The following is a 16,793-nucleotide window of genomic DNA, read 5'->3' on the forward strand; positions in this document are numbered from 1 at the left end:
AATCCACAGAAGATAAAGAGTGAGAGACAGAGACAGAAACAGACACAGAGTGAGAGAGAATACACTCACCAACCGAGAAGAGACTCTGCATGCTGAATTCTGCAAAATTATCCTCTGTGTACAACGTAAAACACCAAATTATGCAGGCAGAGCAGAATTAGGACAGAATTAGGACAATACCCACTAATGATCAAAATCCAGAAAAGAGCCGTTAAATTCTACAACCACCTAAAAGGAAGCAATTCCCAAACCTTCCATAACAAAGCCATCACCTACAGAGAGATTAACCTGGAGAAGAGTCCCCTAAGCAAGCTGGTCCTGGGGCTCTGTTCACTATCACAAACAGACCCCACAGAGACCCAGGACAGCAACACAATTAGACCCAACCAAATCATGAGAAAACAAAAAGATAATTACTTGACACATTGGAAAGAATTTACAAAAAAACTGAGCAATTTAGAATGCTAATTGGCCCTAAACAGAGAGTACACAGTGGCAGAATACCTGACCACTGTGACTGACCCAAACTTAAGGAAAGCTTTGATTATGTACAGACTCAGTGAGCATAGCCTTGCTATTGAGAAAGGTCACCATAAGCAGACCTGGCTCTCAAGAGAAGACAGGCTATGTGCACACTGCCCACAAATTAAGGTGGAAACTGAGCTGCATTTCCTAACCTCCCTGCCAATTGTATGACCATATTAGAGACACAGATTTCTCTCAATTTACACAGACCCACAAAGAATTTGAAAACAAATCAAATTTTGATAAACTCCCATATCTATTTGGGGGAAAGCAACAGTGTGCAATCAGCAGCAATATTTGTGACCTGTTGCCACAAGAAAAGGGCAACCAGTGAAGAACAAACACCATTGTAAATACAACCCATATTTATGTTTATTTATTTTCCCTTTTTTACTTTAACCATTTGCTCATCGTTACAACTCTGTATATGTCACGATTGTCGGGAACAGAGGACCAAGGCTAGTTGGTGATTACACGAACAAAACAACGATAACGTGACGTCCACGGTCTAACACAAACCACACTGGAACAAGATCCCACAACCACTGTGGGAAAACAGCCTGTCTAAATGTGGTTCCCAATCAGAGACAACCAGCAACAGCTGACACTCGTTGCCTCTGATTAAGAACCACTCTGGCCAACATAGAAATACTTAAACTAGAATGTAAAACACATGAAAACTCACACCCTGGCTCAACAAACTAGAGTCCCCAGAGCCAGGGCATGACAGTACCCCCCCCCCAAAGGCGCGGACTCCGACCGCGCCAACCAAACACCACAGGGGAGGGACCGGGTGGGCACTCCGCCTTGGCGGCGGATCGGCTTCGGGCATGATCCCCACTCCCTCTCTAACCCCACAAAGTACCCCTGGTCCGGTCTGGCCCTGCTGACCGGAGCTGGACTGAACACTGGTGGAGCGGATTGCTCTAGCTCCGGCGTGGAGCAGCTGACCGGTACCGGACCAGGCACCGGTGGAACAGGCACGGGCTGTGCCGGACTGACGACGCACACCACTGGCTTGGTGTGGGGAGCAGGAACAGGCCGAGCCGGGCTGGCGACGTACACCATAGGCTTGGTGCGGGGAGCAGGAGCAGGCCGGACCGGGCTGACGAAGCGCACCACAGACTTGGTGCAGAGAGCAGGAATGGACCGGGCCGGGCTGGCAACGCGCACCACTGACTTGGTGCGGGGAGCAGGAACAGGCCGGGACGGGTTGGCGACGCGCACCATAGGCTTGGTGCGGAGGGCAGGAACAGGCCGGACCGGGCTGACGAAGCGCACCATAGGCTTGGTGCGGGGAGCAGGAACAGGCCGGACCGGGCTGACGAGCGCACCATAGGCTTGGTGCGGGAGCAGGAACGGGCCGGACCGGGCTGACGGGCGCACCACTGACTTGGTGCGGGGAGCAGGAACGGGCCGGGCCGGCTGACGGCGCACCACTGACTTGGTGCGGGGAGCAGGAGCGGGCCGGGCCGGGCTGGCGACGCGCACCATAGGCTTGGTGCGGGGAGCAGGAACAGGCCGGGCCGCGCTTGGCGACGCGGCACCATAGGCTTGGTGCGGGAGCAGGAACAGGCCGGGCCGGGCTGACGACACGCACCACAGGCTCGATGCGAGGAACAGGCCGGACCGTACTGGGGACACACACCACTGGCCCTACGCAGGGATCAGGAATGGGCCTATGGTGCGGGCCGGACCGGACTGGTAACACACCCCAGTACCTCTCGCCGTGCCTCTACACTTTCCCTCTCCTCTGTGATCAGTGGCCCCCTTAACCTGGCGGCCTCCTCTGCAAACCCGCTGGACCGCTCCATCGCGGCCTCCTGCTGCCCGTCGTCCACGGCGTGAGCCCCCCCCCCTAAAACATTTCTGGGTGTCTCTCCTCCCCGTGGACCAAGCCTCCCTATCTCTCGCCAGACTCTTCCTCCACTGCTCCAAAGTCCAACCACTCTGCTCTTCATTTGGCTTGACCCAGTCGAGACTCTTCCTCCACTGCTCCCAAGTCCACCCTCTCTGCTCTTCACTAGGCTTGACCCAGTCGAGGTTGCCACGAAGATCCGCTAGCGATTCCCCTGGCGATGGCTCCTGAACACGCTGCTTGGTCCAGTTTTGGTGGGATCTTCTGTCACGATCGTCGGGAACAGAGGACCAAGGCGCAGCGTTGAATGCGAACATACTTTTTACTTGGTGATTACACGAACAAAACAACAAACGATAACGTGACGTCCACGGTCTAACACAAACCACACTGGAACAAGATCCCACAACCACTGTGGGAAAACAGCCTGTCTAAATGTGGTTCCCAATCAGAGACAACCAGCAACAGCTGACACTCGTTGCCTCTGATTAAGAACCACTCTGGCCAACATAGAAATACTTAAACTAGAATGTAAAACACATGAAAACTCACACCCTGGCTCAACATACTAGAGTCCCCAGAGCCAGGGCGTGACAGTATATAGACATAATATGACATTTGAAATGTCTTTGTTCTTTTGGAACTTTTGTGAGTGTAATGTTTACTGTTAATTTTTCACTGTTTATTTCATTTTTGTTTATTATCCATTTCACTTGCTTTGACAAAGTAAACATATGTTTCCCATGCCAAAAAAAGACCCATGAATTGAATTGGTAATACATTACGTAAATTCCAAAATGGTGACAAATACTGACATTTAATCAATTACAAATTACATTACCCTCCCTGGAATAAATAAATAAAATACTAAACTCTCCCACTTACTGAAATTGAAAAAGCATGACACTCGCCCGGGAAATACAGTAATTGCATACATTTCTGCTTGTCCCTAAAGTATAATGGATTTATACTATAGTCCAGTTGGTGGCGGTAATGCAAGATATTGGATGCCAACCACCATTAACGCCCACTGAAGAAGAAGAAGAATTTCGTCATTACAATGTAAACGCGACTGTTCGACAGTCTGCTGGGTGAGGCGTTATACGTTCCTCCATTCATTGCCAAATGGGATTCCTAGATCCTCCTTTCTCTAATATCTCTGCCATGAGCTCTTAAATCGAGATAGCTGTGTATTTTCCTACTGCATGGCCAGTGTGAGTCAGAATGCTAACTAGTCAGCTACATTTCAGTCAGTAGTTGTACTTCCAAATGCAGTGGTCACTGGATAAACTAGCTATGAGTTGAACATGTCATAAAACGAACTAGTAGCCAGTTGTTGCCGCCCATGGTGGAATCATATCTAACCCACTAGCTCTTGAAGCATATGTTATGTTCCTACACGAGCTCTCATCTAGCTAATGTCGCGATTGAGCATTTCGCTACGTAGCTAAGCTGTTTTATAACAAAACGATGATATGAATCAAACACAAGCTAATTTCCCCCCAACATCGGATACTCTCTAGCGGTTGGGGGACTAAATCACCTCGAGCTCAACATTTAAATGGACTGGAAAATAACGGTAAGTTTTGCGACTAGAGACACCCTTCTAGCTAGCTGACCACCGATTTTCAGTGCAATTTATGTGTTAAGTTAGGTTTTAGAGTTTTCAAAAAAGTTATATATGTACACATTTTGTGGGACACGCTGCACATGGTAAAAATTCGACTTCGCGACAGACCACACCATTTCATATCCAACTTTTACCTCTGGAAATATAGCTAACGGATTTTCTAATGTTGCTAGTTTAGTTGCTAAATGTTGATAGAACTGCTAAGACAGCAAAAAGGAAAGAAATTGTAAGCGTTAGATAATACATATCACAAAAACAGCTGAATGTTGTCAAGCTTTACCGTATCAAAATTGGAGTCCTCTGACGGAGGCGTTTTGCACAATCTGCAAAAATGTATTTGGAACTTTGAACCATGAACTTTTTGACACCTATCACTGTTGGCTATGTTTCATCTTACAACAGCTACATAGAGGCAGTATTTAGTCAAATGTTACAATGTATGCATCAATATTCCTATTCCCCCTCAGGAGACTGAAAAAGATTTGGCATGGGTCCTCAGATCCTCAAAAAAATTCTACAGCTGCACCGTCGAGAGCATCCTGACTGGTTGCATCACCGCCTGGTATGGCAACTGCTTGGCCTCCAACCGCAAGGCACTACAGAGGGTAGTGTGTACGGCCCAGTACATCACTGTGGCCAAGCTTCCTGCCATCCAGGACCTCTATACCAGGCGGTGTCAGAGGAAGGCCCTCAAAATTGTCAAAGACTCCAGCCACCCTAGTCATAGACTGTTCTCTCTGCTACCGACGGCAAGCGGTACCGGAGTGCCAAGTCTAGGTCCAAAAGACTTCTCAACAGCTTCTACCCCCAAGCCATAAGACTCCTGAACAGCTAATCATGGCTACCCGGACTATTTGCACGGCCCCCCCACCCCATCTTTTACGCTGCTGCTACTCTGTTAATTATTTATGCATAGTCACTTTAACTCTACCCACATGTACAGTGGGGAAAAAAAAGTATTTAGTCAGCCACCAATTGTGCAAGTTCTCCCACTTAAAAAGATGAGAGAGGCCTGTAATTTTCATCATAGGTACACGTCAACTATGACAGACAAATTGAGAAAAAAAATCCAGAAAATCACATTGTAGGATTTTTTATTTAATTTATTTGCAAATTATGGATGAAAATAAGTATTTGGTCACCTACAAACAAGCAAGATTTCTGGCTCTCACAGACCTGTAACTTCTTCTTTAAGAGGCTCCTCTGTCCTCCACTCGTTACCTGTATTAATGGCACCTGTTTGAACTTGTTATCAGTATGAAAGACACCTGTCCACAACCTCAAACAGTCACACTCCAAACTCCACTATGGCCAAGACCAAAGAGCTATCAAAGGACACCAGAAACAAAATTGTAGACCTGCACCAGGCTGGGAAGACTGAATCTGCAATAGGTAAGCAGCTTGGTTTGAAGAAATCAACTGTGGGAGCAATTATTAGGAAATGGAAGACATACAAGACCACTGATAATCTCCCTCGATCTGGGGCTCCACGCAAGATCACACCCCGTGGGGTCAAAATGATCACAAGAACGGTGAGCAAAAATCCCAGAACCACACAGGGGGACCTAGTGAATGACCTGCAGAGAGCTGGGACCAAAGTAACAAAGCCTACCATCAGTAACACACTACGCTGCCAGGGACTCAAATCCTGCAGTGCTAGACGTGTCCCCCTGCTTAAGCCAGTACATGTCCAGGCCCGTCTGAAGTTTGCTAGAGTGCATTTGGATAGATCCAGAAGAGGATTGGGAGAATGTCATATGGTCAGATGAAACCAAAATATAACTTTTTGGTAAAAACTCAACCTCGTCGTGTTTGGAGGACAAAAGAATGCTGAGTTGCATCCAAAGAACAGCATACCTACTGTGAAGCATGGGGGTGGAAACATCATGCTTTGGGGCTGTTTTTCTGCAAAGGGACCAGGACGACTGATCCGTGTAAAGGAAAGAATGAATGGGGCCATGTATCATGAGATTTTGAGTGAAAACCTCCTTCCATCAGCAAGGGCATTGAAGATGAAACGTGGCTGGGTCTTTCAGCATGACAATGATCCCAAACACACCGCCGGGCAACGAAGGAGTGGCTTTGTAAGAAGCATTTCAAGGTCCTGGAGTGGCCTAGCCAGTCTCCAGATCTCAACCCCATAGAAAATCTTTGGAGGGAGTTGAAACTCCGTGTTGCCCAGCGACAGCCCCAAAACATCACTGCTCTAGAGGAGATCTGCATGGAGGAATGGGCCAAAATACCAGCAACAGTGTGTGAAAACCTTGTGAAGACTTACAGAAAACGTTTGACCTGTGTCATTGCCAACAAAGGGTATATAACAAAGTATTGAGAAACTTTTGTTATTGACCAAATACTTATTTTCCACCATAATTTGCAAATAAATTCATTAAAAATCCTACAATGTGATTTTCTGGAAATGTTTTTCTCATTTTGTCTGTCATAGTTGACGTGTACCTATGATGAAAATTACAGGCCTCTCTCATCTTTTTAAGTGGGAGAACTTGCACAATTGGTGGCTGACTAAATACTTTTTTTCCCCACTGTACATATTACTTCAACTACCTCAACTACCCGGTGCCCCCGCACATTGACTCTGCACCGGTACCCCCCTGTATATATAGCCTCCCTACTGTTATTTTATTTTACTTCTGCTCTTTTTTTCTCAACACTTTTTTGTTGTTTTATTTTACTTTTTTATTAAAAAGTTAAGGGCTGTAAGTAAGCATTTCACTGTAATGTCTGCACCTGTTGTATTCGGCGCATGTGGCCAATAAAATTTGATTTGATTTGATTGAGTATTAAACTAATTGGGACACTAATTTTCATTACAGATAACATCAAACAAAAAACGGGGTACACTTCCAGTTATTGTGAAAACTTTCATCACCTTTCAATGCCTTAGCTTTGAAATGTAAATGTTTATACATATTCAGATTGAGTTATCTTTCAAAAATGTGTATAGTATGCCACCACCACAGCATGGAGAAAGTCAAGAGGAAGCAGTGGAGTGAGGTGGACATGTTCCATGCCATGGAGGACTGCGGGGCAGGGATGGCTATCCGCCAGGCTGCCAAGGTTAGGCATCTTTTGTTTTTAGGAGATTACCATGTGTATGTGAATTTTATCTGCTAGTAACAGTTTTATTTTCTTATCTACCAAGGTGCATGGTGTACCTCGGCAGACCCTGGCGGACAGGCTGAGCGGCCGGGTGACCCATGGTTGTCGCAGTGGACCACCCACATTGCTTGCACCAGAGGATGAAAATTCTCTGCTGCAGTACTGTATCTACTGCGCGAGCCATGGGTTCCCCTTCACCAGACAGAGGCTGATGAAATACGCCGACAAAATACACAGGTATTTGGTGTTCTATGTGTTTATGTATGTAGATTGGTGGACTGACTGTTCTCAATGTGTGTGATGTAAATGTGGATGTGTATGGTGATGCCAAAACAAACATTTTCATCCTGGATGGACAATTATATATTATATTCTATTGTAGGTTTCGGCACCCAGGGGAAACAATCCCACCACTGGGGAAGAGGTGGTGGGAAATGTTCAGGAGGAGGCACAAGAACCTGAGCATGAGGAGGCCGGACACCCTGGACAGGGGGAGAGCTGAGTGTGCCACACGTCCGACGATGGACACCTTCACTTCTTATGAGAAGCACTTGGAGGAGAGTGGGTTGAGGGAGAAACCCAGACAAATCTATAACTGCGATGAGTCTGGGTTTCGTAGCGACCAGAGCAGGCACAAAGTGCTGGCTCCCCAGGGCGCAAAACACGTGTACCAGCAGGCTCCTGGGACCAAGGAGCACATCACAGTGCTGGCCTGCTTCAACGCAGCTGGTGAGGATGTCCCTCCGTTTATCATCTACCCCAAGTGTTTCCCCAGTGGCCACTACACACTGGGAGGCCCCCCCCCAAGCCTTGTATGGATGGTCAAGCAGTGGCTACATTGACGGGGACCTGTTCAGGAAGTTGTTTCAGCACGTTATTAAGCATGCAGTGAAAGAGTGCCCTCTCCTTCTCCTCTTCGATGGGCACAAGAGCCACATGGACCCGGAGGTGCTCGCGGCGGCAATAAGGGAAGGGGTTATACTTCTTTGTCTTCCACCACACTGCACCCATGTCCTGCAGCTGCTGGATGTGGCATACTTTGGCCCTTTAAAGGCTGAGTTCTCCAAGGTAGCTGGAGACCTTAGCCATTTTGACCACTCCTACATGGTAAACAAATCAGAATTTGCCAGAGTATTCCGCCTCCCGTACCAGCGATGCAAGGACATGCGCTATGTGGTGGAAGGGTTTAAGAACTGTGGCCTCTTCCCTTTTGACCCTTCAGCCATTGAAGGGTCCCGTTTAATGCTGTCTCAGTCCCTACCGGGTCCCACCACCACCTCTCCTGGAACCAGCAGCACTGTGCCGTCCTTCAGCACCTCCTCCCCAGCGACCACAGGAGGACCCTCAGCCCCTGCTCCAGTCCCAGCCCCTGCTCCAGCCCAAGCTCTAGAAGAGCACCCCCTAATAGAGGGGAGGCTGATAGCGAAGGACCTGGGGCACATCCTTACTGTCCTGAAGTATCTGCTGGACTGATACAGAAGACTCCCTGTGGTCGCCACATGCCTCACCAGGGAGGAATACACGCGCCAGTGGCAGGAGAGGGGTGAGAAGGAGAGGGCCGAGGCAGAGGAGAAAGAGCGTCGGGCAGCCCTCAGAACACAGAGGGCACAGGAGAGCGCTGCCATGGATGAGACCATTGACGCCATCGCTTCTGCTGGACCCCCTGCTGGAACCACTCCTGACAGCTGCATCACCACTGCCAGTGCCTCCCAGTGTGCAACACCTGTGGGAGCTGCCGGAGTCCCCAGCTGCAGAAGAAGGCCACGTGCCTACTCTCCCGGCCACACCATTGTCGGCACCTCAACCCCACCATTCCAAACACCAGCTCCTCCAAGCCATCGTCGGCGGTTTTGTCCACCACCACCACGATGCACACCACCCCCCTGTCTGACACCACCAACACGGCCTCCTCTGGACCAACTGCCTCCTCCGTCTCCCCTGGTCACACCACCATAGCAGCCTCGTCTGGTGTTCCTGCCCCCTGCAATTTGAATAGCGCCTCCTCCACAGGTAAACACATGTTAAATTACTAACAAATTACTGTTTGTTATCTGTTTTATAAAACAGCAATGTACAAAAATAATAATCTCTCTTTAAATATCTACAGTCCATAGCATCAGCCCTCAAGTCATCTCCACCTCCTCCAAAACCTCTGCAGCTTCCTCCAGAGGTATTAATGTAAAAAAAAGTTGAAAAGGGTTTTCATGAAACATGCTCTGTCTATCACTACTTTTTCTCCAACTGCAGCACAGAAAAGGAAGAGAAAAGCTCCACCGGTCACGCCACCCATGACACCACTCTCAGGTACTTCATCATCTGTTTTTCTCTCTCTCTCAGTTGTATCAATTACTATTGTTGTTGAAGAACTTATACATTTTGCAAAACCATATTAATCAATTTGTATTATTATTTTATTTTTTATAAAAGACCACCTGCTGTGCTCGCGGAAGGGAGCATGATCCGCCTGCAAGCTCCCCTCAGGAGTGTAGATCCGAGGTGCCATGGGAGTGCTGTGACTTCTGCCAGCACTGGTTCCACTGCAGGTGTGTGCAGTGGGATCCAGAGGTAGCGTGGAGCTGTATTTTTATTGTGATATTTGTGACAATATAGAGATGGAGGTCGAGATTTAATTTTTTGTTTTGTTTGTGTTCATATGAAATTATTTATTTGTACAAAAAATAAATGTCTAAAATATAATATATATATTTATTGAACCCATCTTGTGTATTTCTTCCTTTACTTTCCAAGTGCACCTCTGCAACACAAACTCCAACAGTGTTTTCATTGTTTGTCAATGCACATAACTGAAATTAAAGTTTTATTTGATGTAAATTATTAATACTCATATTTTAGTATTCAACTGTTGTCTACTTTCTCAAAACATAAGACGAATCTGTAAAACAAATTATGAGACATTATTTGGTTACAACACTGAATATGTTGGTGAACAATTTTTTAAGAGTCCACAGGAGGGCGCACCGGGCTACGCAATGAAAGTTGACAGGCAAGTCATTATTTTTTACCGGAAGGCTAGCCAACTATCTAGTAAACAATTCGGGTACGTGGTTGGTGTCTCTTAACAAAATTAAACGGATATATCTTGTAATTGAACAAAATAGTAAGGTGGCCAATACCTGGGGATAATACGGGACGTATTTTTTTGCTAAACCGCTTATCAAAAAGCTGATAATAGAAGTATTTCCACTGAAATGTCAAACATGCTAATTGCTAACCCGTTAGCTAACATTTTTACGACACCAATAGTCACATAACATTGATGGCTTTCACAAGGTAACAGTGTTGAAGGTAATATTTCTTAAACGCTGTTGAATATGCCGATAATTCGGTTCCACGCTAGCTAGCTAGCAAGCCATCCTCGGCGACAATGTTATTGTGGCGCAGGAATGTCAGATTCATGTTGTGTTAACTGTCATTGAAGTTGATGGTTACTACTGGTTTCAGATCCGAAGTAAGATACTTTTATCAGTACACTCGTAACAACCTAATCATTACGAAACATATATTCGATCAAATAAGCCTCTTCCTCTGTTTTGAAAGGAAATGACTTGTTTAATAAATATGGTGGAAACTCTTGACCAGCCCATGCCTCCACCAACCCAATGCTATTAGATTTGTGTGAAGTAGTGAACGATTGAACATTTTAGGAAAAATTAGATATTCGAGGGATGCACCCAAATCAATCAGAGGTGTAGACTAAATTAATCAAATGTTTGGTTTAATGATAAACTGTGTTTAATATTTATTGTGGCCAACAGGACAAAGCTAGCCCATTCCCCTCCACCCTCCCAGAGTCCCCAGGTCAAAAGTCTCCCGGTACCGCTTTACTGCAGGTTCTGGTCGACTGCAGGAAAACACCGGGGCAGAGTGGAACTGAGAGAGGAAGAGAAGGAAGATGGAGATTTGATTTCATTAAGTAAGAACCATGGTGTGTAGATTAGACTACAGTTTGCCTCTGTAACAAAAGCGGAGGTGCATAAAGATGGCGGCCCGCATGTACTTACCACAAATTCCTCGTTTTGCTAAGTTCACTGTATTGTACATTGCTCTCCTTTACTGTTTTTTGGTATGGTCATTAGCAAGTAAACCTGATCCCAATTTTAGCTTCAAGACACTGGCAATTAGAAAAAACGAAAAAGTTGATTTATTGGAACATTGAACAATGTCGCGCACCTTCCTTTCAAAAATTCAGTGGATCGTGCTAAAACAATGACGTGATACCAGAATTCTGCCATCTTTATGCACTTTGGTCATTTATTGATTAATTATATATTGATGAAAATATATGGGTAATTCCACCCATTTTTAAAAAGTTTAACTTGGTCCAAAAATATTTCACGAATTTTTACATTCTGGTCATCTTCATAAAAAACATGTTTTCCCATCTCAAGACATTTAATAAAAATATTACTACACTAAGTGCCTATGTGCCAAATAAAGTAACAGTGTTGACTGTAAACAACAAAACCACCAGATTACATGGGTAAAATAGTCCTTTAAATCAGCCATAAAACCCCCTGTGACAGGAGTAATGGAAGGTTGTTTTGTGAAACAGGGAGTGGCAATTGAATGCAATCTAAACAAAAAAAATGTATTGTTAAAACCTTCATGTTTCTAAGACTGCAGGGAGGGAGATGCAACAATGGGCTTGAGAACAGCAGGAATGGATACCTAGGCCTGTGGTTTACACACATCTCTCAGCAACTGTGTATAATAACCGCAATATAGTTAGCCTAACCATTCCCAGTACGCTAGCCTATAATAACCAAAATAGTCCTTTAAATCAGCCATAAAACCCCTTGTGACAGGAGTAATGGAAGGTTGTTTTGTGAAACAGGGAGTGGCAATTGAATGCAACCTAAACAAAAAAATGTAATTGTAAAATCTTTCTAGCATGTCTATGTATGGGTAAAAGGGTTGACTTGCTCAGTTTTCCACCACAAAACAGCAGTAAATTAACAAAAAGAGTAGAACAAACTCACCTGCTTTTACTGTAGGATTTGAGTATTAGATGTTAAATGTTTCTTTTGAAAATATATTTTTAAAGGAATAGTTTCACCATATTAAAATGAGTTCAGTTCATGTAACAGGATTTACCTTAAAATGAGGGACAGATGTAAATACATTACTAATCACATTCATAATAATCTTCAGAAATGACTGTCAAAGCAAACAAATAACTAGTGCTTTACAATGAGTATGTTTACATGTGTTAGGTTCTGAACAAACAGAGTAAAAACTAGAAAAAGCTAAAACCAAGTTTATTCACCCAATGGGTCATACAGCTGCAAAGACAAAGACATGCACATATATTTATACCCTCCTACTAGGCGGAGTCAACTCCTTGCACATCTAGACAGCCAATACATCTCTGTTGCTAGGCAGGAACTGAATTGGTTCCTCTCACTGGTGTAGTCATGCCCCTGCCTGATGCTAGAACCTTCGTGGGCGTGGAAGTATATGTGTGTGAAATAGGACTGTTTCTTCTCACTTCATCTGACATGACCTTGGACCGAATTCCTCACTCCTCCCTAATTCACGGCTGTCCTACCTTATCAGTGACTGAAACCAGACAGTTGCCCTTTGCCTCCCTCCTTAGGAGCCATGATATGAACAATAACATGTTTTGACAGAATGTAAACTTTCTGCACTCCCCCTTGTCTCACTCAGTAACTTTCCATACACTTAGTTCCTATCCACCCTCCATTGACCCCAACAGATACATTCCTTATACATGGAAAGTAATCAATACGTTCTAGTTCGGTAACATGAATAGGTATATTTCAAACTAGAATCCAACACATGCACACTCATAATTTGAAATTAAACTAGTTATGGCAGTAGGCCGAGAATGGCATTAGTCATGTAAACACCTTACTCTGCATATCTTAATTGGCTTAAGGTGGCAATCAAGTAACGCTGTTAAAAACATGTGGTTTTCTGAGCAATCTTTTGAATGATTAGTACACGTACACGCCTTAATTAGATTCATAGAGGTATATTTAATCTGCACATGTGCTAGCATGAGCAGCGCAAGCTTCCTTTTTTTGCATGAGTTCGTGAAAAACGTAACGTCTGCATCTTGGAAATAACTTTCACATACAAACTTTATATGTCCGAAATCGGAATCAAATATGCTTATCAAAAATAACATGGTCTCTGTGGTATTACGTTTATTTTGATTGCCAATTTTATCAAAGTCCCATCAGGTAGCCTGATTTCAGATGTCCATGCTATTCAATATCTTTGTTTCACAGGAGACGGCACTAACCGTTGCTCTCTCAGTGGGAGGGGCTTATCATCTGGGGAGCCTCAACAACATCATGATGCTGACAAGACAGAGAAGAGTCTCTCCAGATCAGAACACCTCAAGAAACACCAGCAGAAATGTATAGGGAAGAAACCTCACCACTGCTGCTTTGACTGTGGGAAGAGTTTTGCTAAACAGAGGGAATTGATCATTTACCAGCGGATTCACAATAGAGAGAAACCGTACAGCTGCTCTCAGTGTGGGAAGAGTTTCGCCACATCTAAAACCTTAAAATCTCATTGATTTCATACAGGGGAGAGGCCTGACCTCTGCTTTGATTGTGGGAAGATCTTCAGTCAATCAGGAGCCCTGACTGCACACCAACGCATACACACAGGAGAGAAGCCTTATAGCTGTGATCAGTGTGGGAAGAGCTTCAATCATTCAGGATTAATGACTAGACACCATCGCATACACACAGGAGAGAAGCATTATAGCTGTGATCAGTGTGGGAAGAGCTTCAATCAATCAGGATGCCTGACTAGACACCAGCGCATACACACAGGAGTGAAGCCTTATAGCTGTGATCAGTGTGGGAAGAGCTTCAATCATTCAGGACACCTGACTAGACACCAGCGCATACATACAGGAGAGAAGCCTTATAGCTGTGATCAGTGTGGGAAGAGCTTTGCTCAAGATTTCACCCTGACTGAACACCAACGCATACACACAGGAGAGAAGCCTTATAGCTGTGATCAGTGTGGGAAGAGCTTTGCTCGAGATTCCACCCTGACTGCACACCAACGCATACACACAGGAGAGAAGCCTTATAGCTGTGATCAGTGTGGGAAGAGCTTCAATAATTCAGGACAACTGACTGCACACCAACGAATACACACAGGAGAGAAGCCTTTTAGCTGTGATCAGTGTGAGAAGAGCTTCAGTCATTCAGGATCCCTGACTAGACACCAGCACATACACACAGGAGAGAAACCTTTTAGCTGTGATCAGTGTGGGAAGAGCTTCAATAATTCAGGACACCTGACTAGACACCAGCGCATACACACAGGAGAGAAGCCTTATAGCTGTGATCAGTGTGGGAAGAGCTTTACTCAAGATTCCACCCTGACTGAACACCAACGCATACACACAGGAGAGAAGCCTTATAGCTGTGATCAGTGTGGGAAGAGCTTTGCTCGAGATTTTACCCTGACTGCACACCAACGCATACACACAGGAGAGAAGCCTTATAGCTGTGATCTTTGTGGGAAGAGCTTTGCTCTAGATTCCACCCTGACTAGACACCAACGCATACACACAGGAGAGAAGTCTTATAGCTGTGATCAGTGTGGGAAGAGCTTCAATCAGTCAGGACACCTGACTACACACCAACGCATACACACAGGAGAGAAGCCTTATAGCTGTGATCAGTGTGGGAAGAGCTTCAATCGTTCAGGACACCTGACTACACACCAACGCATACACACAGGAGAGAAGCCTTATAGCTGTGATCAGTGTGGGAAGAGCTTCAATCATTCAGGATCCCTGATTACACACCAACGTATACACACAGGAGAGAAGCCTTATAGCTGTGATCAGTGTGGGAAGAGCTTCAATCATTCAGGATCCCTGATTACACACCAGCGCATACACACAGGAGAGAAGCCTTATAGCTGTGATCAGTGTGGGAAGAGCTTCAATCATTCAGGATCCCTGATTACACACCAGCGCATACACACAGGAGAGAAGCCTTATAGCTGTGATCAGTGTGGGAAGAGCTTCAATCAATCAGGAGCCCTGATTACACACCAGCGCATACACACAGGAGAGAAGCCTTATAGCTGTGATCAGTGTGGGAAGAGCTTCAATCATTCAGGATCCCTGATTACACACCAGCGCATACACACAGGAGAGAAACCGTATAGATGTGATCTGTGTGGGAAGAGCTTCAATCAATCAGGAGCCCTGATTAAACACCAGCTCACACACACTGTAGAGAAACCTTAGAGCTTTGCTCATTCAGGGTCTCTGAAAAAACACCAGAAAGCTCAAACCTGTATTATTTTTTCTCCCTCCTCTCCGGCACCGAGTCCATATCCCTAAATAAAGTTGAAATACATTACTCTTTACAATATTTTTTTTATCTCCCATTCTCAAACTGTTTACTAGGTCTGATTACCATGGTACCCTGTTTAGCATAATATGCAGTTCTGGATCCATATGTATCAACTGTGTTGGAGTAGGAGTGCTGATCTAGGACCAGGTCCATTGTCCAGTTTTTGTCATGCATTTTGATCTAAATGGCTAAAAGTCATCATAGAAAATGTCATAGTGAACCATTTGTGTGTAGAGGGAGATGTTGAGGTGGGTGGGGGTGTTCAGGGCTGTATCTTATTTAATTAACTCCTATTATCCATTAAATAATTGTATAATGTAGGATAATGTTTCAACAATACTAGGTATGTATTGTGGGGTGGAAATCAGAATTAGCTAAGTAATATTGACATAATTAAGGTTGTCTCCTTTGCAGAATATGCTTACATGTTGGTGTTGGTGGCTGCTCTTCCTCCCTCATATGGGCCTGTGGTTAGGCGGGGGTGAAAGTATCTGCTTTCACATCCTCCTCAGACGCCACTCACAGTCTATTTGACCTCAGTCAACTGGGGCCCAGAGAGGGGAGAAGTCTGGCTTGTCTATCACATGTCCCTGTTGCTATGCAGAATATCAGAAAGACAATAGGCCAAAGGTCAGAAGGAGACATTGTTTCCATATGTGAATATGTGTCTTTACCTATTGCAAACCATGTAAAGGGATGGTGTGAGTAATGGGAATCAATCACTTGTCTCCACAATGTCTGTGCGTCAGTCACTCCCTCCTTGGGCCTTGGGGAGATTGTTCTTTCCCCTGGTTCCCTTTTAGCAAGGTGGAGACTAAGTAACAACAAATGTCCTTTTAAGTTCTCAGTACTGAACAAAATAACAAGTTCTTTGTATTTGGGGCCAAGGTCTGGCACAGGATGTGTGGGGTTAGTGTTTGGAACCATTGTACGTCATCTCTGAGGTTGCACCTATCCTGAGCTAGTATATAACCCAGAGGCTCACTCCACTCAGTGGGCTCTCACTCTGTTCACTTTGTGTGTGTATTGTGACTTGCTCCTTTATTGATACGTTTTTAATAAAGTAATAATCCTGACTGGTGATTGACCTTGTCTCTCCTCATTATTGATTAAAATATCCACCACAGTATTCAATTATCAATACATTTGCTCAACAACATCTGCTTATCACATTGTTTTTTAAAATCTTTAATAATAATATATTTTTTTATAAGGTTCATAGGCCTCTTGTATAATTAGTTTGGTCCTAAAAGATGTTCACATATTTATTGTAAAT

At 44.8% G+C, this 16,793-nt stretch overlaps 1 protein-coding gene and 1 long non-coding RNA gene across 2 annotated transcripts; both read left to right on the top strand.

Moving 5' to 3' along the window:
* The first annotated feature begins 10,197 nt into the window (after positions 1-10,197).
* LOC123484874 lies at positions 10,198-13,516 on the top strand. The gene is made up of 3 exons (XR_006658755.1): positions 10,198-10,439; positions 10,910-11,067; positions 13,409-13,516. It is a non-coding gene; the product is annotated as an uncharacterized LOC123484874 (long non-coding RNA).
* A 338-nt stretch (positions 13,517-13,854) lies between these two features.
* LOC123484879 (zinc finger protein 271-like) lies at positions 13,855-16,600 on the top strand. The gene is made up of 2 exons (XM_045215609.1): positions 13,855-13,870; positions 14,018-16,600. Exons 1-2 carry the CDS (start codon positions 13,855-13,857, stop codon positions 15,406-15,408), a joined length of 1,407 nt encoding a protein of 468 aa, XP_045071544.1. The 3' UTR covers positions 15,409-16,600.
* The last annotated feature ends 193 nt before the right edge of the window (positions 16,601-16,793 follow it).

Source organism: Coregonus clupeaformis, unplaced genomic scaffold, assembly GCF_020615455.1.
Source record: "Coregonus clupeaformis isolate EN_2021a unplaced genomic scaffold, ASM2061545v1 scaf0482, whole genome shotgun sequence".
Classification (NCBI taxonomy): domain Eukaryota; kingdom Metazoa; phylum Chordata; class Actinopteri; order Salmoniformes; family Salmonidae; genus Coregonus; species Coregonus clupeaformis.